This window comes from Budorcas taxicolor, chromosome 5 (genome assembly GCF_023091745.1).
Source record: "Budorcas taxicolor isolate Tak-1 chromosome 5, Takin1.1, whole genome shotgun sequence".
Taxonomy (NCBI): Eukaryota; Metazoa; Chordata; class Mammalia; order Artiodactyla; family Bovidae; genus Budorcas; species Budorcas taxicolor.
The window spans coordinates 150699183-150722152 of NC_068914.1; the positions used below are offsets into that span (position 1 = coordinate 150699183).

The following is a 22970-nucleotide window of genomic DNA, read 5'->3' on the forward strand; positions in this document are numbered from 1 at the left end:
TGTGACTCCATCCAGACACCACAAACCTGTGTGTGGCTGAGGTGCCCAGTATCATCTCTGTCTGCAAAAAATGAAGACCTGAATTCCACCAAGAACACAGCAGGTGTGAGGCAGGAGAAGACCAGAACCCACATCTGTGGATCTTGTGCCAGTGAGTTATTTTCCAACTCCATCCACCATCAGCGAAGGTCCCAACTCAGGGTCAGATCACCATGACTGAACTGCCTGCCTCCCTCCCTGGGTCTTCCCAGACCCCTGTCCTGGGATCCTCGGGGTCCCTCCCACACCCACTTATTCTTTCGCAGAGACTGCTTTTCTTTCATAGCGGTTGTCTTCCTTTGTCCTTAAAGAGATGTCTGTTTTTGCTCCTCACGTGTCCTGAGCACAGCACCCCATAGTTTGTGTCCTGGAAATGTCCTCAGCTGGGCAGACTCCACGTGTATATCTGGAGACCCACAAGTTCCTCTAGCAAACTATTTCTCCCATCTTAGGACTGGGTTGGGCCGGGCACACTGGGGTGTGGGGTGGGGGCGGCAGCCACTGTCCACAAATGAGCTGCCATCACTGATTTTAATAAACCCTCCCAACAATAACAAAGAATAAAACCTGAGGACTTCAGTGCATTTTCCCACTAGTAGGCTCACTAAAGGGAGAAGGGGATGGTGCCCAACTCCAGTACTCTTGCCTGGCAAATCCCATGGACAGAGGAGCCTACAGCCCATGGGGTCACGAAGAGTCGGACACGACTGAGCGACTTCCCTTTCACTTTTCACTTTCATGCATTGGAGAAGGAAATGGCAACCCACTCCAGTGTTCTTGCCTGGAGAATCCCAGGGACGGGGGAGCCTGGTGGGCTGCCGTCTGTGGGGTTGCACAGAGTCGGACACGACTGAAGTGACTTAGCAGCAAGCAGCAGCAGCAGGTTCACTAAAAAGCTAAGAAAATCACCCAGGAAACTCTGTGCACTTGGCTGCATCGCTAAGAATCCTTGGAGGCCCCCAGGACAGGCTCCTGTTCCACTCACCTGCCAAGCGCCAGGTTGCAGAGCACACCTGTGGGCTCTGCAGGGCCAAAGTCAGGCCCGCTGACCCCGAGGTCGCACAGGCTCTGCCTCCCACCTGGCTCCTCTCTGGACGCCTCTGAGCGCTCAGGCCCGGCAGCCGGCGGAGGTCCCCTAGACCCACCTCGAGGCCGCGTCCTGGTTACCAAGTCTGCATCCATCCTTCTGCGAGAGGAGAGGCGGGGCGGCACCGAGGAGGTGGCGCCCTCTGCTGGCCGAGACGGGTAGTGGCCTGCTCCGCCGGAGCTCCGAGGACTATCCGTCCGTGTCTAGAACCCGCCGCACGATGCCCAGTGCGGTATGCAATTTGGGCAGGCAAGACTCGGCGGGCGGAAAGAAGCCCAGCCACTCTCATCCTCCTTCTTATTCCAGAGTGAAGGAGGCGGGAAGGGACCTGGGAGAGCGGACGGATGGGGAGAGGGGACGGATGGGGGTGTGGACAGAGGGGAGACAGCCCCTCTGGCCAAAGGCCCGGGGACAGAGGACCTTGGCTGGGCCCCACCCCCGTCTCCTACAGCAGCCCCTCTGCTCCTGGTCCACAAGGAGAGACCCCACTCAATGTGGGAAGGAGAAACAGCGGACGGGGTGGGTGAGGAGGTGGGGAGGGCAGCAAGGGTAGGGGGCAGAAACCAGACGGACCCGCTAGCAGGTGGTGGGAAGAACGTGGATTTAATGGAATGAAGGGAAGCCAAACAGAGCTCTTGCCCCTCCCCCAGACTCCCCAGGCCCCTCTCAAAGGGGTTGCCCTTGATCCTGGCCCTTCTCACCCGTCCAGCCACCCCTGGAGCAGGGAAGTTGGCACCCAGCTCAGAACCAGGTTCTAAAATGTCCCCTATTATCTTGTCTAGTCTCTGCCTGCCCCGCCCCCACCCCTTCCCGAGCAGGGGCGGGGAGCCTGGAGAAACACAGAGGGCTGCTTCTGTGTGCTCCTTCCGTAATCGTGCCCACAGCCAGGCTCACTGGACCACCCAGGGCCTGGGCTCTAGCGGTGAGGCTCCAGCTCGGTGAGGATGAGAAGTGATGTCCTGGGTGTGGCCGGGGCGGAGGGTCCTTCTCGGTGCCCCTGGGGAAGGTCCTCGGCTGGGCACAGGAGCTGGCGAACTCTCTGTGAGCAGAGTGGGGTCTGTCATGAGCTGGAGACAGGGGATGAGCGGGCAGCAGCCCTCTTCGCTGCTGTGTGCGTGCCCTCCCGGTAACCACAGCGGCGTCTTGGTGGCCTCCTGTCTCTTTCTGAGACAGGTAGCACTCCATCTGTCCCTTTTCGATGCCCACGTCAGGACCCCTGGCCCTCCTGTGCACCACCCTCTACCTAGGCAGGCTGCCACCTGTCAGCAAGAACAAGCCACCAGCTCGTCCTCCCCCCTTTCTCCCCTCCATCTCCCTACCTCTCTGAATGAGCCATTGAGGGTGCTGAGTTTGTAGCAGCTCCAGGCAGGAATGCAGACCATGGAGGAGAGGGCCAGGAGCCAGCCGAGGGCATCGCCCCACCACGGGTATTTGTACTTCTTGTTGTAGGTCAGCGGGGTGTACTTGATCAGGGAGAAGAGGAAGGTGGCCTGAGGGTGAGAGTGGGAGAGACGGGGCTGGGGGAGCATGGGTCCCCAACCCAGCTGGGCCAGTCTACCTCCAGCCTCCATCCACAGACTGCTCAAAATCCATACCCCTGGGGAGGTATTTCCAAGGTGCCTACTCTGTCTCTGCAGGGTCCCCGCGCCCCTGGGCATCTCTACGAGTGGTTGGCCCTCAGGTGGGACTTGGTGCCCAGCTGTGAGCACCTGGAGCGCAGGGGTGGAGCCTCCATCCCCTGGCCTGTCATCAGCACAGTGGGTGTTCAGGGGCACTGCTGACCCAGGAAAAGCCAAAGCAGCGGTGCTTGGGAGCTCAGGCCCAGACTCCAAGCCAGGCTGCCTGGGCTTGAGCCCCAACTCTTGGCCACCTTCCGGCTCCAGTGAACTGCTTAACCTCCAGGGCTTCAGTTTCACCTGAGAAGCGAATGCAGCGGTAATTCTTAACTTCATGGGGTTCTTGTGAGGACTGATTAAATGTGTGATGCACTCTGTGCCCAGCAGGAAGCTAAATGTTCTAGAACTGCTATTGTCATCACTGGACTTTATCAGTGAGTATCATCTCAGCCGCCTGAGGCATCTGCCCCACGTTAGACTCACATTGTGGAGTAGGTCGAGCCGGCTGCCCTGGCCCTCAGTTTATACTTCTGTGAAATGGGAAGAAGCTATCTGGCTCGCATTTTGCAGAACCCAACCGGAGGATGAATGAAACCTCTAAAGGATTTTCAGTCCCCACGGAGAAGTCCCTTCTAGGGTAAGGGCCCATTACCCTCCTGGACCACCGCCTCTCTCCCTTCATCTGGTTTCTCCTCCGGAGCTTGTCTTACTGTGCACACAGCCGGTGTGAGGAAGAGCCAACAGTATTTGATGAGAGGCCACGGCCTATACCCAATCATGTCCTCGATATTGTCATAGAAGCGCCCGGCTCCTGCCATGAAGGAGAGGAGGGAGGGGGAGAAAGGGCCGTCTAGCATCTGAAGCATCGGGACAGGGACCACAGTGACCAGGAAGGGCAAGGACCGGTCAGGAAAAGACGTGGTGGATGTCTTCTCTGAATGCCCTGGGAGCTGACTCTTGCCTGGAATTCACAGACATAAACAGCAGCAGGCAGAACTCGGCTTGGGCCAAGGCAGGGATTTTCTGAAAATCGAGGTTGTTAAAGGCTGAAAAGCTCTGGATAAGACGTGATATGGTCCCCCAGGGTGGGCCGGGGGCGGCCATCATTAGGAGGGTGCACAAGACCACCTCTTGGGGGCCATGTCGGATTCTTGAGATTTTTTTTTTTTTTTTTGAGGTTGGGCCAGGGAAAAGTGGTTGTGAGCAGTGGTGTCTCCTTTGTCTGAGAGCCCTGGGCAGAGGCGAGTGCCAGGGTCAGGACCAAGGGGAGAGTCACTCACCGTAGGCCCATGCCACGCAGAAGGACTCGAAGATGGCCACGAACAGCAAGCACATGCCGCTGGCCGCATAGTGGTCAAAGAGCTGGAAGACGTACACGCCGCCCTGCCCGGGAGGGGGAGAGACGGAGCCTTACCGAGGAGACGGGCACCCTCGGGGCATGGAGAGGAAGCGGGGAGGATCACAGGAGAGCCTGGCTGGTAAGCTGTAAGGCTCTAGGCAGACATGTGACGAGGATAGGGGCTTCTCATTGTTTCGGGAAAGAGAGCTGAAACAGCCATTGTTAGCTCAGCCCTGGGAACAAGCAGGGGGTGACAGAGAGTCCACGGTAGTGTGCGTTTTTGGCAGAAGGTCAAGATAGGGGCCGTCCTGGGTACCTTCAGGCTACGAGTTCCATCTCCTGCCTTCTCCCCTGAGATGTCACCCGGAATGTCACCCACCCCAGGGCTCCCTTTACTGCCTTTGAAGTCTGTCCCTGGAACTTGGGTCAGCTGCCTGGGAACTCAGGGGGTCTTGCTGGATGCAGTTTTTCCCAGTCCAACTGTACTAGACAGTTTTGATTTTCCCATCCAGGCTTTCTATACTTCTCAGCATCTGGGGAGCCAAGGCATCCCTCAGCCATGACCAGAGCTAGATGTTCAGTGCTTCCCAGGCTGGGAAAGGACCAGACCCCAGGCCCTGAAGCCCAGACGGCAGAGACCTGGCATCACAGCAGCTGCTTCCCCTGCTGGGAGGACAGTGACCCCCACCCTTGGCTTCTCCTCCTCCCCAGGACCCACCTGCAAGCCCCCACTCCCTCACCTCTGTGAGCATGACCAGCCCGACGAGGAAGGAGGTGACAGACACCCCCAGAATGAGGACCTCCCTCCGGTTCTTCTTGCGGAACACACGGGGGTACATGTCCACCAACGCCGTCACCAGGCTTTCCACGCACACGAACTGGACGAGAGGGCGAGGAGTTGGAGGGCAAGCGCCCCCCACGAGAAGCTCCGTCAAACAGCTCTGGCTCATCGCTCCCAGGGGCAGCCCTGCCTGCCTCCTGACAGTCCAGAGTGGCCCCTGCATGGTTGGGGTTGGACCTACCCTACAAAGCTCCCCTTGGTCCCTGGAAGGGCATCGCCGCCTGACACGCGCCCAGCCCCCATCTGTTTTAAGGGCCTTCAGGGCATCAGGTTCAGTGTTGGGGAACAAGCCCGCTGCTCCCCACCCCCAACCCACGCACACCACTGCCTCTCAGGCTCTGAGTGGCCATCTCTCTTGATACCTGGCTGTCGAGTCCCAGGAGGACGACCATGAAGAAGAAGCAGCAGGCCCAGAGGGGCGAGAAGGGCAGCATCACCACAGCCCGGGGGTAGGCGATGAAGGCCAGGCCGGGGCCTGTGCAGGGAGAGAGGGACACGCGGTGCCACCCCCAGGCGGGCGTCCCGGTGTGGGACACAGGACAGTGGGAGCGCTGAAGCCTGCCACCCCCACCACCGTCCTGGCCCAGAAGAAGACACCCAGACCCCGACCTGATCCCTGCTCTTCAAGGTACCGCCCGCTGTTTTCTCAGGGCAGGAGGAGAACGTAAAGGCTGGTGCATTTTAAAGGGTTTTGGAAAATAGGAAGGGGTCTATTTCACCCACATTTCTATAAGTTTTACCGCCAAATCCTCAGCGCTCACTCTCCAGATCTATTGCTCCAAACCAGAGGTTTCATGCTTACAAAGAGCTCACAGATGTTTGTGGAGCTGGTTGTCCCAGTGTAAAAGGGAGAGTGGGGGAGGTGAAGGACATGGAGCCTTCGTGCGACCGTAAGGCAATACTAGATTGAGCCTGGCACTGCTGGCCAACTCTGCACCTCTGCACCTCAAAAACAAGCGAGCTGTCACTGGGTGTCATGTTACCGCACCCCGCCCCCCCGCCGCCCCATCCTCTCAAACACTTCATGTTGCCCTCAGCTGGCTCAGATGGCAAGAACAGAGTCACATGCCAGCACCCGTTCATCCATAGGGAGCTGCCTTTGAAAGGAAAGGCACATCTACGGCCATAACACTCTGACCGCGCCCGATTTTGTCTAAAAGGAAGAGCAAGACCGGGGGCCGGGACGACGGTCAGCTCCTAGCCTGCTTCCCATGCTGCCAGGGCCCGCCCCCGCCCCACCACTCTCCATCATGTGTCACCGCAAACACTCAGCACCTCGCCTAGCACAGGGCAGCGCTTTGTAACAGAGAAACGCGATCGTTCTTAATAAGAACCCATGATGTCAGTTATCTGGTACCCGGCACCTTGTGTGATGGGGGAGCTTGTGAGCCCCATGATCAAAATCATCTTGTTACAGGTGCAAGCAGGTGGTCCACGGGCCTAGAGGGTGTACAAGGCAAATGCTGGCCACTTCCCCAGATAGGGGACCATCTGTGATTTTATTTAAAAGCAACAGCAGTGTTGCATGGGTGGGGGTGGGGGTGAGGGTCAGGCACTTAAAGGAGGAAAGCCATGTGCCGGTAATCAGCTTACCTCTGGAACACACTTTAAAGGGCACAAGACGGCGGAATGCAGGGCTGTATACCGCACCTTAGCAACTGGTTGTTACGAGATGCGACAAGCAGAAACGGTAATGTGTGTGTGTGTGAATGTGTACGTATAGACATATGTGTATTCTTTTTCTCTTAAAAGACTAAACCATTTCTGGAGGGAAACCATGAGCCTGATGACACTGGTTGCCTCCACGGTGAGGAACTGGAGGCGGGTGTGGAAGGAAGATGTTCTCTGCACACCTGTTCGCCCTTTGAAGCCGGAATTGCTGCTTAAGCCCACCCCACATCTTTCCAGGATGCAGCCACTGAAAGGTCACCCAGAGTGTAGGGGACAGCAGAAACGCCTGTAAATCCCAGTGGGCTGGCGAAGGTTCAGACAAAGCTCACGGAGTCGCCTGTCTCGGGCCCCCCAACCCCCAAAACACCACCCACCTGACTCGGCCACCTCAGAGATGGGCACCCCCTGCTCTTGGGACATGAAGCCCAGGATGGAGAAGATGGCAAACCCGGCCACGAAGCTGGTGCCGCTGTTGAGGAAGCAGAGTGCGATGCTGTCCCTGTGGGCAGGGTGGGGCAGGGAACAGACGGTCAGGGGGGCTCCCAGCTCCTCTGGCCAGGACCAGGGAACCCAAAGGACACCGCTTGCCCAGCACAGGCAGAGTACACTTAAGGGGCTGGTCCTGAGCCCCGATTCCATGGGCTCAGACTTGGACTGACCCACGGTCATCCTGGAAGAGTGAGGCCCCAAGCGAGTAACAGGGTCTGAACCTCACCCACGGACACACAGCCTCCCTCTCCCACCGTGCCATCACCGTGCCTCCTGGGACACCACCCTCGTGACTCAGCCCAGCCCGCACGTTAATGGAGGGGAGAGGGGCACCCAGGCTACAGATGTTCCTTATTCACCTAAGTTTCGATTTTGAAATGCATGATGTGATTTTGTTTAGCTAATACTAAACTGGCTTAAATTCTCTGACATAACCCAGGTGGGCCCGCAGGAGCCATGGGCAGGGCCCAGAGCAGGCGGGCCTGGGCTGCTCTGTGTGACGCACTCCCGGGCAGATCTGCTTGCCTACCGGTGCCCACTGCCCTCTACATGAGCCCGGGGCTGGGTTTCCCAGCCAGCCTCAATTATCCCGTCCTCCAGGGAGCAATCGCTTGCTCGTGCTGCCCCCGGCTCCTCTCACCGCCTGGCAGCCCTGGCAGATTGATTGGAGAGTGGGGTGAAGGCAGGTGGGGTGTAGGGATCGCCCCTGACCTGGCACACCTGGAGGGGCAGGTGCCCAGGCCCCGCCCCCGCTCACCTGTAGCAGTTGTTGTGATACTTGTTGTAGCTGCCCAGGGCCGTCAGGCACCCTAGGCAGATGGCGAAGGAGAAGAAGATCTGGGTGCCCGCGTCCATCCACACCTACACAGAGAAAAGGCAAGAAAGCTGCCCCTCCGAGGTGCCCACAGGCCCACGGCCGAGCCAGGCTGGAGATACCGAGCCCTGCCCTCATCCGGGGCAGAGAGCCCCCAGACCGTGCTGTCCCAATGGGCTTGACTTCCTGGGCCTCTAGATGGGGTGTCTTGGGCACCACTGGGATGGCATGGGCATCAGGACTAAAGGACCCACGATGGAGGCTGGTGGGCAGGTGCCATAGAACCAAGTGAGGCCTGGGAACTTTCCTGGTGTCCAGTGGTTAAGATTCCCTGCTCGCAATGCAGGGGGGCCTGGGTTCAATCCCTGCTTAGGGAACTAGATCCCACATGCCGCAAAAAAAAAAAAAAATCTTCATGTTTAAACTAAGGCCCGGGGCAGTCAGATACAAAACAAAAAACAAACAAGTTGAAACAGCAAGTGAGGCTGGGCCCCGTGCTGCTGTAATGGAAACAAAGCCCGGGGCTCAGCCCCCACTTCCTCCCACCCCAGACTCCGGATGATGTGCCCAGTTTGGAAGGAACCCAGGACAGTCTTTCTGGGGATGTGGGTCCTCAACGTCCGAGCCTTCATGGCCGTGTGTCCCACATGCCTCGAAACCCTCTGAAAACAGAGGAGGGATCCTCCGCTCGCAAAACATCCAGAGGGTGAAGAGATGTCATCTCGAAGGGGCTGTGTGCTCCTGGGGGAAGACGGCGCTCAGTAAACACAGGGCACAGCTGTCCCTCTTATTATCTCAGCTGCCGGCCCGGCCTGTGCCTGCTGTGATTTAGATTTCACAGCTAGAATAACATCCCAAAGAGAAAGAAGATCAAGGCAAACGAGGCTCGGCAAGGCTACAGATCCACAGGAGGTGGGGGTCCTCGGGCCACAGACCCTCCCCAGGCACCTCCTGCCTTCAGGGGACGTGAGCACCGAGCTGCGGCCACGGACATCACCAGGCTGGTGGCGGGGTCCCCACTTCTGGTCTCACCCTCCACAGTAGCCCCCAAACAGGTCCCTGCTGTCCTTCCGCTAAAATCAGTCTCCTGTGCCCACGGGCAACAAAGCCTCAGCTGCTCGGGTCCACAGCCCCTCAGCCCCTGCCCATCCCACCTGCCTCCCTAACCACCGCAACCACCCTCAACCTCCCTTGCTCCTGCTCTCACTCCCCAAAAATGCCCCCTTTCCTTGGTGCTCTGACAGGTCCGAGGGACCCCATGCCAGCTGACTGCCTCAGAACACACATTCCTCAACCAGTGTCCCAGCTGAGACCCTGAACTAGGCCTAGAGCAGAACCCAGAATCCTGTGTGGTTTCAGAGCCTCCTGGGGAACCCCAGTGTATAGCCCAGAAGTGGGGATCCCGCCCTTCCAGCCTCTGAGAACTGGAGTCCACCCCAGCTCTCTTGCCTCCTGCTCTCTTTCCACTTGTGCAGGGCTGGAGACAGACAGGAAAGAGGGTGAAGAGAGGGGGGCTGTGCCTGACCATCTGTGCCTCCTGCCCATCAGGACTCCCAGGGCATTTGGGAGGCAGGAGCTGCCACTTGGGGCAGGGGTTCCTTAGCAAGAAGCACAGAGGAAGACCCCCAAGGGGGCAGGGCCAGAAAAGAGCTAGCAGGCAAGGTCAACCACCTCAGGGAAACTTTCTTAAACCTCAGGGGAAATGATGATGGGGAGAGGGGAGGGGGGCCTCGGGATTTATTTCGGAAGCTGGAGAAGGAAAGGGCAGGCATGAGAGAAGCCGAGCAGGGGGTGCCAGGGTGGGCACTACAAAACTCAGTGGACACCCCAGGTGGAGGTCATGCCTCAGGGAGTCTGGCGCCTCCTTTGCAGCGTCTCAAACCCTTTCCTCTTCTAAAACTGCCCCAGAGACTGAGAGGAGCGTCCTCCAGGAAACCCAGTGGTCTCTGGTCTGAAGGCCACTCGTCCGCTCCCTTCATTATCGCAGCCTCAGGGGTGGGTCAGTGAGGCAAGAGGCTCTGAGCTCGAAAAGAAAGGATAAGGGGGGACTTCCCTGGTGGTCCGGTGGTTAAGAATCTACCTGGCAATGTGGGGGGATACGGGTTCGGTTCCCGTTTGGGGAACTAAAATCTCACGTGCTTTGGAGCAACTAAGCCTGTGGGCCACAACTGAAGAGTCTGTGCTGCAAAGAAAGAGCCCGGGTGATGGGGTAGAAAGAAACCCCACGTGCTACAACTAAGGCTTGCTCTGTGCACTCCATCGCTCAGTCGTGTCCCACTCTCTGCGACCCCACAGACTGTAGCCCACCAGGCTCCTCTGTCCATGGGATTCTCCAGGCAAGAATACTGGAGTGGGTTGCCATTTCCTCCTCCAGGAACTAAGACCTGACAAAGCCAAAATAAAATATTAAATAAATAAAAAGAAAGAATCAGGGAGGTCTCTCCAGGAAGGTCATCCAGGACCTGGCCCAGCCTCGGGCCCTGGAGGTCCACTCCCACACCTGGCGGGGCCCATGGTCCACATGGGAAACTCTCTGTTTCCTCGGAGACATTCCCACGGTTGCCCACGGGCAGATCCCAATGTTAGGAAGTATTTCGAACTTGGGCTTGGGAAGAAGAAATAAAGGAAAACTGTGACTCGGCTGTTCACCTCGCCCTCGGGGGACACACGCAGATCGAGCTGGGAGGAGAGGTTGATGAGAACAGAGGAAAAGGAAGCAGAAGGCCTGAGGGTTCAGAGTGCAGGGGTCAGCCCCGCAACTGTGACACAGGCCCCTGGCTAGTGAGTTGGCTTGCAGCTGCTCTGGGCTGGCCTGCTGGGGTAGGGGAGACGCAGGCTGGGGGCGGAGTGGGGAAGGCTGGAGAACAGCAGAGCAAGCCATTCTGTTCCCGCCGCAGCCCAGCTGCCACCTGCCTGGTGCAGGAGCCCCGGTTTCCAGAACAAAGCTCCATGAGCTTGGCTGGCACAGAAGACTGCCTGACAAAACAGGTGTGAAAAAAACCTGGCCACGCGTGGGTTAAAAAGAGGTCTTGGAGTAGGGGACAGGGGAAGAGAGAAATTTCTAGAAGATCCAGGAAAGATGTTTTTCAACCCAGAGTCCAACCCCAAGAACCATTATATTTACTATTTTCAGAAAGGCAATTACGGAACAGAAAAAGCCTGGGCTTTGGAGTCAAACTGAGTTCATTTCCTAACTCTGTTCCTTACTTGCTGTGTGACCTTAGGCGGGTCACTTAACCTCTCTGAACCTCACTAGCCTCATCATGAAAATGGTAATAATAAGTGAAATAAAAAGGGGGTATATTAACAGATAAAATGTGTAAAATAACAAATAAAAATAAAATAGTGTATGTCAAATGCCTAATACATAAAAAAACACTAGTTCCCTATCCCACCTCAGGGCTTCCCTGGTGGCTCAGCTGGTAGAGAATTCGCTTGCAATGCAGTAGACCCTGGTTCAATCCCCGGGTCGGGAAGTTCCCTGGAGAAGGGATGGGCTACCCACTCCAGTATTCTTGGGCTTCCCTGGTGGCTCAGATGGTAAAGAATCCACCTGCAATGCAAGAGACCTGGGTTCAGTCCCTGGGTTGGAAGATTTCCCTGGAGAAAGGCATGGCAGCCCACTCCAGTATTCTTGCCTGGAGAATCCCCACGGACAGAGGAGCCTGGAGGGCCACAAAGAATTAGACACGACTGCGTGACTAAGCACAGCACAGCACAGTGGGCAATTTGCTGTTGTTGTCATTTTAAACAAGCAACTTGCCTTCCAGGTTCCCTAGGTCTCAATGTGCGATATCAAATAAAAAGCCTCATTCTAATTAATGGCTCCAACCTCCCCCCGAAATAAACCCTCCCGAGAATTGCTTAACACAGAGATTTAAGATGTCCAACAAGGGTTCTCTGGACACCTTGTCCCCAGACCCTGTCCTTACCGATCTACCAGAGTGCAATGGACAGACAAAAAGGGTCAGGGTGGATGAGGGAAATAAACAGAGCCTGACCAGCACACGCACCAGTGGGGCCCCCGCGGCTGCTCCCCAGTGGGACAGAGTCGGTGCTGGGGAGCCCGGGAGAGGCGGCAGCCCACCCACCGCACAGCAGCCTGGCAGACAGAGAAACCCAGTCGTGTCTCTGCCTGGCTTCTGCTCCCAGACTGAGCTTGACAGACAGAGACGCTCTGGTCTTTGTGCTGCAGGAATTTTGCGCCTTTCTCAAGTGCCAGCCAAATGCAGGTTGGAACCGTCACACTTCCTGGGGAACGCCAACTGGATTTGATTAGCACTCTGGCCAGGATATCCCGCCCTGCAGAAGGCCAGGACCAGCAGCTAACATGGCTGCTCGTGAGCTCAGGACCAAGCCTGGCTCTGGAAACCATGGCCTCGGAGGACTCTGAGGGCATCGGCTCCCTGCATGGCCTGAAGCTGCCCGGGGTTGGAAGGACAGTGTCCTGGAGAGGAGACTGAAAGAGGTCTTCATCCCTGCAGTAGCCAGACGCAGAATTATGGCCTTTTAACCCTCAGAGCTGCATGCTTTCTGGTCCTCCTTCATATTTGCCGCCAGCTGTTATATGTGGTGCTGGAGAAGACACTCAAGAGTCCCTCGGACAGCAAGGAGATAGAACCAGTCAATCCTAAAGGAAATGAGTCCTGAATACTCATTGCAAGGACTGAGCTGAAGTTGAAACTCCAATACTTTGGCCACCTGATGCGAAGAACTGACTCATTGGAAAAGACCCTGATGCTGGGAAAGATTGAAGGCAGGAGGAGAAGGGGACGACAGAGGAAGGGATGGTTGGATGGCATCACTTACTCAACAGACACGAGTTTGAACAAACTCTGGGAGATGTTGAAGGACAGGGGAGCCTGGTGTGCTGCAGTCCATGGGGTCGCAAAGAGTCAGACACACAGACATGACTGAGCAACTTAATAACAATAACAACTAACAACGGTGGGGATACTTCACTGGTTGATGGTGAGGATGAGCTAAAACAGTACACATGAACCTCTTAACGAAGCCAGGGCTGTGGCAGGCGCTCAGCAGTTGTCAGCTACGCACAGCTGGTCAGCACGAACATGGCATCGATCAGAAAAGCCACCAGTCAGTACCAGAGATTCTGGACCCTTGTCTCCCTTTCTTCTTTCATCCCATCTGCCCGTCTCCCTGTCTGTCACCCCTCCTTCTTCCTGCCTGACCCCCAAGCAAAGACACCTTGTGGCTCAGCCACCAGTCCACGCCGCGCTCCAGAACCACAGCAGCTCCTCCCGCATGGAGGATCCACGCCAGCCCCACACCTGGCTCCTCTCCCCCCAGGCCTTGCCCGGCTCTGCTGCTCCACCGCCTCCAGCTTGCTGCCGGGTCCCACCGCAGGGTCCCCTGTGGGTCTCAGCCTGCTGTTACTTCCACGTGAGCCTGGGCCCCGTCTACTCCGTGCTGCGAGGAGTGTGCGCAGATGACGTCTGGGGTGTTCTAGCTTCGGCAGCTGCCATTCTACAGTTTGGCTCCCCAGTCTGACTGCCCCCTCGGGCCCAGGTGGAGATGAGGCAGCTGCGTCTGTCTCGATCTGTCTCAGAAACGAGTGCAGGAGGGCATGCTCACATCCCACCAGAGGCCGTGAAGGAACCCCAGGGCCGAGGCTGGGGCAGTGTCTGGGCTCGAATGGTCTGGCTGGGCTGGGGCAGTGTCTGGGCTCGAACGGTCTGGCTGCTTCTGGGGGCCACAGCGACCCCAAGACCCAGGGTGGAAGAGCTTGTAGTCCATCCAGTAGGGGGAGGCAGGCTGGAGAACAGTCACCCCAACCTCTGCACAAGGAACAAGGGGAGCCACTGCCTCCGTGGGGATGTCCCCGCCTCAAAGGGAGCTGGGGGAGGGGCTGTTCCCTCCTCTCCTGGCCTCCTTGCCCCTCGGCAAGACAATGCCCCTGCCTTTACTATTAAAATGTTTGAAAAGCTGTCTGGTTGCTGGTCTGCCCTGAGCTGGGCGACACTTTCAGGGACATGGCCCCTCCCCACCAAGCAAAGGAGGCTCCTGGGAGGTGACCTTTGCTGGGGGGCTGGGGGCAGGGGGTAGCCCGGTGTGTAGGGCTCTGGGTTTCCCTCGCCCATGGCCTCTTCCACCTCCGCACCTCCTGGCTTTGCATGCATACACATCCTGAGTCGCTCAGTCCTGTCTGACTCTTTGTGACCCCATGCACTGTAGCCCGCCAGGCTCCTCTGTCCATGGGACTCTCCAGGCAAGAATGCTGGAGCAGTTTGCTGTGCCCTCCTTCAGGAGATCTTCCCGACCCGGGGATGTAATCCTAGTCTTCTGCATTGACAGGCCGGTTCTTTACCACTAGCGCCACCTGGGAGGCCCTTCAAAACAGTGGGCAAACAGGAGGCGGGAAGCCGGCAGAGGCTTCTCACAACAGGCCTTGCTGTCCAAATCCCCGGTCAGCAAGCACCCGCTCCTAGAGCGTGGACCTGAAGGAAGAGCCGGGAGGGACAGGGAGGCGGGGTGCAGCCCTCCGGACAGCAGGCAGGAAACTCAACACCAGCCAGCTGGCTCCAGGCGGGGCCGGGGACACAGCCAGGGGTGGGCCGTGTGGGCAGAGAGCGGGAAGCAGAGGGCTGGTGGAGGGTCAGGGGAGAGAGGCTGCCCAGTGTGAAAGGAGGTGCCAAGCGGGGGTGGGAGGTGGGGCAGGGCAGAGCCTGGAGAAGGGCTTTTAGGACCTTTAGCCCCCGAGGGACACCCCCTGGGCTCCCTGGCAGCTGTGAAACTAGCAGGGGAGCACACACAGCTGCCAGCAGACGTGTGGACATATCCCCCACCGCGGACGCTGGAAGTGGAGCAGAGATGCCCATACAGAACACAGGGGCAGCCCTCGTCGTCGGTGGTTTCTTACCTGGGGGTCCCAGAGACGCGTGAGGTTTGGGTACAGGTAGAACTGAATTCCTTGGGCTGCCCCGGGCAGCGTCACCCCTCGAATCAACAGGACCACCAGCATGAGGTAAGGGAAGGTGGCCGTGAAGTACACCACCTGGGCCAAGGCGATGGAAAGACACGGAAGCCGTGAGGGGGGGTGGGAGGGCCTGGAGGAGCTGCGACCCCACGGGAGAGGTCACAGAGCCCGCCTGCTCCCCCCTCCTGCTCACCCCTCATCCCGCAGCTGTTCAGTCCTGTCTGCCCTCTGCCTCTGGCCACAACTTCCTGCCTCCCTCCCTCCAGCTCCCCCCGCACAATCCCCGGCAAATATTTATTGAGTGACTGAATGAACTTAGGCATGCCCCTGACAGGGGGCTTAGAACTGTGGCCAGGGTCATTGGGGACGACAGCTATGTCACACGTGACCCTGTCCTCGCCGAGCTTATGAGCTTAGCATGACTGCGCGGCCCAATTAGGAGGGTGGCCTGGTCAGAGGCCTCGGGGGCCAGAGTCCGGGATAACTCAAGCTGCCCTGTATGACACACTCCAGGCAGTGCGTCTCCCTCGGGCCTCAGGTGGCTGAGAATTGTGTCAAGAAGAACAGCCCCGAAGCACTGCTGTATGAAGCAGGACACCGTGAACTGTGTGCAGTGGGCAATGTGCCACACACGAGGTGTGTTCCGAGATCCTGCCTCCCTCCCCGGCTCTGCCTCTCCTTTTCCTCTCTGTGTCCCCCTCCCCCTCTCTGTCTCCCCCTCCCCCTCTCTGTCTCCCCCTCCCCCTCTCTGTCTCCCCCTTCCCCCTCTGTCTCCCCCTCCCCTCTTGTCTCCCCCTCCCCATCTCTGTCTCCCCCTTCCCCCTTTGTCTCCCCCTCCCCTCTTGTCTCCCCCTCCCCCTCTCTGTCTCCCCCTCCCCCTCTCTGTGTCCCCCTCCCTCTCTGTCTCCCCCTCCCCCTCTCTGTCTCCTCTTCCCTCTCTCTGTGTCCCCCTCCCTCTCTCTGTCTCCTCCTCCCTCTCTCTGTCTCCCCACCTCTCTCTCTGTCTCCCCTTCCCTCTCTGTCTTTCTTCCATTTCACTTCCCCAAATAGAAGGACATGTGACTGAGCCCAGGAGAGGCACAGAATCAAGCAAGCGAGCGCCAAGCAATCTTTGTGGGGTCATTCCCTCCCATCCCCAACTAGGTACAACTTGAGGAACCCCTGGGTGGCTGAGCCCCACAGCAAGGGCAGAGGGTCCCGGGAGGGGAGGGGCCCGGGGCTCTCTGACACAGACCTTGCCCGTGGACTTGACGCCCTTCCAGATGCAGAAGTAGCAGATGACCCAGGCAAGCAGGAGGCACAGGGCCAGCTCCCAGCGCAGGGCCCCCAGGTGCTGGATGCCCTCTGAGATCTTCAGGACCCGCCGCCTGGGGAAAGGGGTGAGCTGCCGGCCTCAGCTCCCTAGGCAGCGGAGCTGAGCCTCTCGGTCTGATCTGGAAAAGGCTCACCGGCTCCTTTACTCTGGACTGTGAGGCTCACATTTGCCCAGAGATGGGGATAGACAGACAGGGAGGCAAAGACAAACTGTCCCCGGGTAAGTTTCTTCTGCCAGGCCGAGGCAACTGAACCCAGAGAAGGGGACGCAAACATATTCTCTCTGCTGGACTGTGAATTTTGCTTTGATGTTAGGAATCACGTCTTAGGTGAATGTCAGTATTTGGGGGGAAGAGCAGTAGAGGTAACTGACAAGGAGCTAGGGAGGAGGGTGGATACTCATGGGGGTGGCCCTGGGGGAAGAGAGGCAGGCCGGGCCTGAAGACAGTCCGGCATTAACCACAGATACAGGAAAAAGGAAAAAGCCACTTGGATGGTGGGGCCACCAAAGGAGGAAGCAGAAGTTTGTCCCTTGCCATTTGTGGAGTCACCACTGTTTGAACTCACCCCCGTGCCCTGGACAATCCATCCACACTGGGTGAAGGGTGATAGGGCCTCACTTACTCCCAGAACTCGATGACGGGAGAGGTGGCGTTCTCAGTGGTCGCATTCAGAGAGCCATTGGTCCTCTGGAACTCCACGCAGCGCTCTGTGGGCGGCCAGGGGTCAAGGGAGCAAGAGAAAGATCACTGGCCAGTGTGACCAGAGAGTGGGGGAACTTTAGGAGACTGGAAAGGAAGGTGTCTGGGCTGAAGTTATCTAAACAAAACAGTCTCACAATGAGACACGAAAGACATAATAACCTCATCAAACCCATGGCACCCTTTCCCACTTCTCCACGGCAGATGGGGTGGCGGGTGGGATGGGGGGGTGGGTCACGGCTGCACATTCTAATTAAAGCAAGACCAGGCAGCATCAGGAAAGATGCTTTGCACACTGCTTCAAATAGACAAATATTTCTGGGCTGCCGTCCTGGATGGGCTCACGACCTTTGAGGAACGATCAGGAGGCCATCCAGGGAAGTGGTGCAGTCATGGCTAAGAGCAGGGGTACAGGTCAGGAGGCTCTGGCTTGAATCCCACTCTTTACCCATCCCCACTCCCTGCCCCCGACACCCCAGGTTATTTACTGAGAGGCTCTCTAAGCCTCAGTCCTTTCCGCTCTAAATGTACATGAGAAGAGCCGTGTGCAGGGCTGATAAGGGGATTAAATGAAAATGAGACTCCAGGGCGCTCCATAAATAGTGGCTCTCAATTACCCCTCTATGCCTTCAGACTTTTCACAAAGTGTTCACACCCTTCTTTGCGTTTTATCAGGACAACAATCCTGCGAAATACTAAGATAGAGAGCATTTTCCCCACCAAGCACGAGAAAGCGAATCTTCTCAGAGATGACTTGTCATCACCCATCTCTGAGGAAGTGAGGGCTGTGGTCCTGCTCAGCAAAGTGTGTTAAGTTCCACCTGCAGAGGGTTTGGGAGCTGAGGACTGCCCTGGGGGTCCAGTGGTTAAGAATCCACCTTCCAGTGCAGGGGACTCCCCTGGGTGGGGAACTGGTCCCTGGTCAGGCTTCCCTGGTAACTCAGCTACTAAAGAATCCACCTGCAATGCAGGAGATCCTGGTTTGATTCCTGGATCAGGAAGATTCCCTGGAAAGGGATAGGCTACCCACTCCAGTATTCTTAAGCTTTCCTGGTGGCTCAGCTGGTAAAGAATCTGCCTGCAACGCAGGAGACCTGGATTCCATCCCTGGGTTGGGAAGATTCCCCTGGAGGAGGGCATGGCAACCTACTCCAGTATTCTTGCCTAGAGAATCCCCATGGACAGAGGAGCCTGACAGGCTACAGTCCATGGGGTCGCAAAGAGTTGGACATGACTGAGCGACTAAGCACAGCACAGGAAACTAAGATCCCACATGCCTAGGAGCAACTAAGCCTGTGGGCCACAGCTAGAGAGCCCATGAGCAGCAACAAAGACCTAACAGCCAACTATTCAAAAAAAAAAAAAAAAAAAGGTGGGGGGGAGGGAGGGAGAGAGGGAGGGGAAATAAAGAGAGGAGAAGAAAAAACACACTAAAGAAAACATCCGAACAGAACAGATTTTTAAAAACTTGATTCATTCCACAAATACGTTTTGAGAGCTCAGGATATAGCACACAGCACTAAGCGCAAACCAAACCAACAGAGAAAAAGCCGGGTGAATGCCAGGGCCCGGGGCCGGGACAGGCACTAACAGACACGTTGAGCAGAACCTAGTGGGTCAATGACCCTCAGGGAGGGACATGCAGGATTGCAGAGAGGCACGGAGGTGGTGGCAGAGAGGAACAAAGGCAGGAAGGCCCGGAGAGACAGCACACAGTTTGGGGGCGACGGGGGCCTCGTGGCTGCTGGGTCAGAGAGTAACCAAGGATGTTCATCACCCCAGGCGGTTCTTCTAGACAGCACTACTCTAGGTAACTTTTAATTTTATCTTTAATTTAATGTTTACTTTCTATTCATTAGACTCAGGAGTTCTATGGCCTTATGGGCTCCTGTCTTAAAATGGAACCACAAGAGACTTGCTATTATAAATGATTGAGATACTGTATAAAATGGCGTATCCCCTGGTTCAGTCCAGATGAACTGGGAGTTGAAAAGGCCTATTTTTAGGCCTTAATACATATTTATATATGTATTATATACAATATATACATATATACAATATATGTATTGTGTACAATATATACATATATCAAACTAACCATGCCTTAGATCACATAAAGGGCTAAACTGCACAAAAAGAAGTCAGTTCTGTCTTCATAATACATGCATTTATAATGTGTTTGATGGAACCCATGAATTTTTTACAAAGTCTGTAGGGCTTTTCTGGTGGCTCAGTGGATCGTGGGTTTGATCCCTGAGTCGGGATGATCCTGCGTGCTGAAGAACAACTAAGCCTGTGTGTCACGACTACAGAGCCTGTGCTCCGCAGCCCGGAAGCTGAAACTACCCAGCCCAGGTGCTGCAGCTACCAAAGCCTGTGTGCCTAGAGCCCGTGCTCCCAGCAAGAGAAGCCACCGCAGTGAGAAACCCAGGCACCGGAACTAGAGGGTAGCCACCGCTCACCACGAGAGAAAAGCGCTCGCAGCAGCAAAGACCCAGCACAAGCAAACAATAAGTAAGTAAAATTGCTTTTTAAAAAAAGGCCTGTGACATTTTCCCTGTGATGCTGGTGGATTCTCGCTCTTATCTTTGGTGTAAGACCTCCGTGATGTCCTTGGAAGACTTCTAGAGCATCCCAAGTACGGGGCGGGGGGGGCCCAGGTCCCAGGGTACAGGGACGATCCCTCTCCCGGGTCACCGCGGCCAAGCAGGAGGGGGTGACCTCACCCGTGTTCCAGTCGTGGCGGCAGCTCCCCCAGGGCAGGTCGACGGTAAAGCTGCTGAAGAGGTAGAAGAGGGCCCAGGCCAGGACGATGATGTAGTAGATGTTGAGGAGGGTGACGATCATCTGGGAGGCGTAGCCGATGCCTGGAGGGGGCGGGGAGGGCAGACCGGGCTGGGGCACCGGGCAGGTGTCTCACTCTCCTGCCCACCCCTGCTCGGGAGGGGGTTTGTGCTCCACTGGGAGGGCCCTAAGACGTGGGATTCGGGACCCGGGCTTCCTGCTCTCCTCCCCAGTCCTGCTGCCCTGCCCTGCTTCCCGTGAACTCGCATCAGTCTCGGTGCTGAAACTTCACTGGTTCTAATTCCAAGTTATTTTACGCACGTGTAAGGCTAACTCCGAGATTCCAACAGCTTATGTTCCCTGGAATTCATCTGATCTATTTCTGAAATATAAAAACACGTGCTAAGAGCAGGACGAGACAGTTCACTGGGGAGCAAGTGCACGTAGTGAATGAATGTCCTCAAAATGCCCTCATGCTCCCTCATCCTAGGTGTGCACACTGAAACGAGGAGGGGGTAACATTCTGCATCCATAACACCGAACATTTCTACAGATGCTGTCACTTGGTGAGTTCCAAACTTGTCCACATATTAGGAGAATTACCTGGAGATATTTTTAAAATTCCAAAGCCCAGTCTAGATGCCAGACCAATTTAATCACAACCTCTGGGGATGGGGTACAGGCCTCAAGATGTTTTGAAGGTCCTGGGGTATTTCCAATGTTCCAACAAGTTTGGGAACTAGGGTCATAACTCAGAGCTGTTAAAGATATGGGAGAAAGTCCTTACTCAAGTTCAGTGACTGTACGTCAGTATAACACTTTCATAAGCCAGATCAAGAGACATCAACTTGGTTGTCCATTTGATCCTGTGATTCTGAACTTGGGAATTTATCCCAAAGAAATAATTTCAAAAAGAGGGGGGCTATTTCTACCAAGATACATGATAGCAGGGTATAACAATTTTATAAGTGATCAAAAATAAGCATAAATTTTGATATATGCATCTGATGAAAGTTTATGCAACTCAATGATTGCTGTGTAGAAAATGGAAAATAACACTAACTAAAACAGAAACACAAATAAGTAGGAAAAAATTCTTAAAAATAAAAACAAAAAAAGAAAAATGAAGAAAAAACTGTCTATTTCAAACTAATAGATACATAAATTTTAATATAGAGAAAGAAATAGTGAAATAAATCTCTCCAAAGTACAAACAACCCAAATGTTCTTCAATGGGTGAATGGTTAAATAAATCGTAGTACATTCATCCATGCCATGGAATACGGCTCAGTAATAAAAAGGAATGAACCACCGATACCAGGAGCTTTCCAGGTGGCGCTAGTGGTAAAGAACCCGCCTGCCAATGCAGGAGATGCAAGAGACTCGGGTTCGATCCCTGGGTCGGGAAGAGCCCCTGGAGGAGGGCACCGCAACCCACTCCAGTATTCTTGCCTGGAGAAACCCATGGACAGAGGAGCCTGGAGGGGCTAGTCCATGGGGTCACAGAGTCGGAAACCAGTGAAGTGACTTAGCACACACACACACACACACACACACACACACACACACACGCACGAACTCACGCGCGCACGAGTGTTGATACCAGAGCAATCTGGGTTTATCTCCAGGGCATGATGCTGAGTGAAACGGTGGATCTCAAAAGTCACACACTGCATGACTCCATTTATACAGCGCTACCCAATGACAGAATCACAGAGATAGAGAACAGATCGATGGTTGTCAGAGGTTAGGGATGAGGGCAGGGAGGGGGTGAATGCGACTGTAAAGGGGCAGTGGAGTGGAGGCCTTTGTAGTCATGGAACAGTGGTGGTGGTCACACACATCCACACAAGTGATACAATTACACACAATTACACATACATACCCTCACACAAGCGAGTGCATGGAAACGGGTGAAACCTGAACAAAGTCTGTGGTTGGTACCAATGTCCATTTCCAGGTTTTGACATTGTTCCATAGCTATATAAAATTTTTACCATGAAGGAAAACTGGCTGATGGGTACACATGACACTCCTGGGCTACTTTTGCAACTTTCTGTGAACATACAATTATTTCAAAATAGAAATGTAAAGAAAATCCTAAAGGGAGAGGAATATTAAAACACCCTAAGTAACTACTGTGTCAAGATAGTAGAATTATTTATTTATTTATTTTGGTGGTGCCTTGAGGCTTGTGGTATCTTAGTTCCCCAACCAGGGATTGAACCCAGGCCCCCAGCAGTGGAAGTGTGGAGTCTACTTAATCACTGGACCACCAAGAAAGTCCAAAGATAGTAGAATTATTAATGGATTTTTTTCTCATTAAAATACTTTTTAGAGACTTCCTTGACTGTCCAGTGGTTAGGATTCTGTACTCTCACTGCCAAGAGCCTGGGCTCAATCCCTGGTTGGGGAACTAAAACACCACAAGCTGCATGGCACAGCCAAAAAAAAAAAATCCCCAAACTAAAAATGAATTAAAAAACAAACAAAAAAATCTCTTTTTAAATGCTTTCCATTGATTAAATATGTTTTTAAAAGCACAAAATTATTTGTATGTATTGCAAAATACATACAGGTACAGCTAAAATAGCTTTGCACTCTACTTATTAGCTAAAGCCTTTGTGCCACCCTCAACCCCATCTTCTCCTCCATCCTCTGCTGGGCTGAGTGACTAGTTCTGTCTTGGGCCCACAAGTGGAGTTGTTCAGTTACTCAGTTGTGTCCAACTGTGACCCCATGAACAGCAGTACGCAAGGCTTCCCTGTCCTTCACTCTCTCCCTGAGCTTGCTCAAACTCATGCCCACTGAGTCACAAGTGGAAGGTTTAACATAAAGACCCAGGGCTTATCTCCATTAGCACTGCTGCTGAGCCCCCCAGTTATTCCAAATGCAGTCTATAACCTGGTGCAGAGACTCTGGTGTCAGGCACGATGACTCACCCTCAAAGATGGGGCAGATCTTCCTCCAGGCTGTGATGCCCCCTTGACTGGTGTACTGGCCCAGCGCCGTCTCCAGGAGGAAGACAGGAATGCCGCAGGTAAAGAGGAAGATGAGGTAGGGGATGAAGAAGGCACCTGCAGGTGGGAAACAGGCTGTGTGTTCCTTGGCAGTAGCCTTCTTGTGGTCCAAGTCCAGCTCCTCCCACCACCACTGCTCCCAAGGCGAGGGTCGGGGGGTGCTGTGAAAACCTGGGAACACTGGTCTAGATGTCTGGAACCAGGCAGAGGTCCAGTGTCACCAAGTTACTTAGGACTGGCCAGTCCCTTTCTTCACTCTGAAATTTCCGTCTATACTTACCAAGGTGTACTTCCCATCAACTTCAGTTATCGCCTAAA

The 22970-nt window shown here is 55.2% G+C and overlaps 1 protein-coding gene across 1 annotated transcript in view; it reads right to left on the reverse strand.

The window, feature by feature from the left end:
* Positions 1-1795: 1795 nt before the first annotated feature.
* SLC6A13 (solute carrier family 6 member 13) overlaps positions 1796-22970 on the reverse strand; it is a 35524-nt gene continuing 14349 nt past the window's right edge. The window contains exons 2-14 of the mRNA XM_052640707.1: positions 22575-22709; positions 19575-19715; positions 16772-16856; positions 16068-16200; positions 14777-14911; positions 7840-7943; positions 6968-7092; positions 5285-5397; positions 4822-4959; positions 4023-4125; positions 3453-3553; positions 2446-2616; positions 1796-2165 (exon numbers count right to left, since the gene is read on the reverse strand). Coding sequence (XP_052496667.1) covers positions 2043-2165; positions 2446-2616; positions 3453-3553; positions 4023-4125; positions 4822-4959; positions 5285-5397; positions 6968-7092; positions 7840-7943; positions 14777-14911; positions 16068-16200; positions 16772-16856; positions 19575-19715; positions 22575-22709 — 1607 coding nt within the window. The 3' untranslated portion in view covers positions 1796-2042. The remainder of the gene's footprint in view (positions 2166-2445; positions 2617-3452; positions 3554-4022; positions 4126-4821; positions 4960-5284; positions 5398-6967; positions 7093-7839; positions 7944-14776; positions 14912-16067; positions 16201-16771; positions 16857-19574; positions 19716-22574; positions 22710-22970) is intronic.